Raw genomic sequence first — 3,087 nt, 5'->3', positions numbered from 1 at the left:
TTTTTTGGGGAGAAAATCCCTGCAATCCCTGCTTTTTTGGGGAGAAAATCCCTGCAATCCCTGCTTTTTTGGGGAGAAAATCCCTGAAATCCCTGATTTTTTTGGGGAGAAAATCCCTGAAATCCCTGATTTTTTTGGGGAGAAAATCCCTGCAATCCCTGCTTTTTTGGGGAGAAAATCCCTGAAATCCCTGATTTTTTTGGGGAGAAAATCCCTGAAATCCCTGATTTTTTTGGGGAGAAAATCCCTGAAATCCCTGATTTTTTTGGGGAGAAAATCCCTGAAATCCCTGATTTTTTTGGGGAGAAAATCCCTGAAATCCCTGATTTTTTTGGGGAGAAAATCCCTGAAATCCCTGATTTTTTTGGGGAGAAAATCCCTGAAATCCCTGATTTTTTTGGGGAGAAAATCCCTGAAATCCCTGATTTTTTTGGGGAGAAAATCCCTGAAATCCCTGATTTTTTTGGGGAGAAAATCCCTGAAATCCCTGATTTTTTTGGGGAGAAAATCCCTGCAATCCCTGCTTTTTTTTGGCGCAATCCTTGGAATCCCTGATTTTTTGGGGGATAATCCCCTTTTTTTGGGGCAGGAACCCCTGAAATTCCCCTTTTTCCCGTCCCGCAGCGAGCCAGCAACCTGGAGAACAGCACCTACGACCTCTACACCATTCCCAAGGACGCCGATTCCCAAAATCCCGACGGTGGGTGCTCCCCAAGACCCCGGGAATGTTCATCCCCACCCCCTCCTCCTCCTCGTCCTCCTCCTTCCCAACATTTCCCCTTCGATTCATCCCAAAAATTCCCCCTTTCCCCCTCCCAAACCTTTCCGTTTCTCCCGAATTCCCGCGGATTTTGGCAGCTTTTCCCTTCTCCCGGCAGCGCCTTGAAAAATTCATGCTCATCCCGAATTTTACAGCCCCCGATCCATATTTTATTAGGAATTCTCCGCTGCCTTTCCCAATTTTTTCCACCCAGCAGGAGCTTTCCTGGCTGTGTCCAAACCCTGCGGATTTGGGATGTTTCATTCCCGGGAAATCGCTTTTCAAAGTGACAAAAGCGGGAATTTATTTTGTTTTCCCTCTTTTGGCCAATCCCAGATCCGGTTTTTTTTTTTGGGGTTTTTTTTTTGGGAATGGACAATTCCGGAGCTGTGATTGGATGGGATTTCCAAGCCCGCCGCCAACCCCAAATCCTGGCTGCGAATTCCGCTCGGGATCGGCTCCAGCTGCTCCCCCTGGCAGGGGGGAAGGGGCTGCCGGTGACAGATGCGGGATTTTTCCAGGGATTTATGGATTCCTCAGGGTTTGGAGCAGGGAATGGTTCCCTGCTGGGCTGGATTTGGAGGGAAATGGGGGAAAAAAATCGGCTTTTTGGGAAGTTTATGCAGGAGGGATATTGGGAATATCAATCAAATCCCTGGATTTGATGGAAGGGGTCGCAGCTGATGCCGGGCTCGGCTCCCGAAAAATGAGGGAAAAGGGAAAATTCCGATTCCAGAGGAGGGAGAAGGGCCCAGCCTCGGAAAATGGGGATTTTCAGGGAGTTTTCCGGCTGAAAATTCTGGTTTTTGAATGGAATATCCCAGGCTGGAATAGGGGAAGGAGTCCCGTGGAATGGGAGGAGCTTTAGGGGCAATTCCGACCCCAAAAATTCCGGGGTTTTTTTGGGAAACCAGAGTGGGAATGTTGGAAGTGTGGGGATGGTGGGAAAAGGGGCGGGAGCAGCTCCGGCTTCGCTTCCCGAGCCCATTCCCGGCTGGAAAAGCTCCGGATTCCAACACAACCCCCTCCCATCCCAGAAATCCCATCAAGGAATGGGAGGAGCTTTAGGGGCAATTCCGACCCCAAAAATTCCGGGGTTTTTTTGGGAAACCAGAGTGGGAATGTTGGAAGTGTGGGGATGGTGGGAAAAGGGGCGGGAGCAGCTCCGGCTTCGCTTCCCGAGCCCATTCCCGGCTGGAAAAGCTCCGGATTCCAACACAACCCCCTCCCATCCCAGAAATCCCATCAATCCCATCCCACCCCAATCCCTGAACCCAATCCCATCCCATCCTATCCCAGAAATCCTATAAATCCCATCCCAATTCCTGAATCCCATCCCAATTTCTGAATCCCATTCCCATCAATCCCATCAATTCCATTCCCATCCCAATCCCTGAACCCAATCCCATCCCATTTTATCCCATCAATTCTATCCCATCCCGTCCTATCCCAGAAATCCCAGAAATCCCATCCCAATCCTTCAATTCCATCCCATCCCATCCTATCCCATCATTCCCATCAATCCCATTCCCATCAATCCCATTCCTATCCCTGAATCCCATTCCCAATCCCATCCTATCCCATCCTATCCCATCCTATCCCATCCTATCCCATCCTATCCCATCCTATCCCATCCTATCCCATCATTCCCATCATTCCCATCATTCCCATCATTCCTATCAATCCCATTCCCATCCCAATCCCTGAATCCCATCCTATCCCATCAATCCCATTCCCATCATTCCCATCAATCCCATTCCCATCAATCCCATCAATCCCATTCCCATCCCAATCCCTGAATCCCATCCTATCCCATCAATCCCATCCCATCCCAATCCCTGAATCCCATCCTATCCCATCAATCCCATCCCATCCCAATCCCTGAATCCCATCAATCCCATCCCATCCTATCCCATCCCATCCCAGAAATCCCATCAATCCCATCCCATCCCAATCCCTGAACCCAATCCCATCCCATCCTATCCCAGAAATCCTATAAATCCCATCCCAATTCCTGAATCCCATCCCAATTTCTGAATCCCATTCCCATCAATCCCATCAATTCCATTCCCATCCCAATCCCTGAACCCAATCCCATCCCATTTTATCCCATCAATTCTATCCCATCCCGTCCTATCCCAGAAATCCCAGAAATCCCATCCCAATCCTTCAATTCCATCCCATCCCATCCTATCCCATCATTCCCATCAATCCCATTCCCATCAATCCCATTCCTATCCCTGAATCCCATTCCCAATCCCATCCGATCCCATCCGATCCCATCCTATCCCATCCTATCCCATCATTCCCATCATTCCCATCATTCC

At 49.3% G+C, this 3,087-nt stretch overlaps 1 protein-coding gene across 1 annotated transcript in view; it reads left to right on the top strand.

Annotated features, from left to right (window-relative positions):
* COPA (coatomer protein complex subunit alpha) overlaps positions 1–3,087 on the top strand; it is a 31,253-nt gene that overhangs the window by 2,125 nt on the left and 26,041 nt on the right. Inside the window, 1 exon segment of the mRNA XM_017727599.1 lies at positions 625–700. Coding sequence (XP_017583088.1) covers positions 625–700 — 76 coding nt within the window.

This window comes from Corvus brachyrhynchos, unplaced genomic scaffold (genome assembly GCF_000691975.1).
Source record: "Corvus brachyrhynchos isolate BGI_N302 unplaced genomic scaffold, ASM69197v1 scaffold350, whole genome shotgun sequence".
Lineage (NCBI taxonomy): Eukaryota > Metazoa > Chordata > Aves > Passeriformes > Corvidae > Corvus > Corvus brachyrhynchos.
The sequence above is the reverse complement of the archived record's forward strand: the minus strand, read 5'-3'. Positions and strand labels throughout refer to the sequence as shown.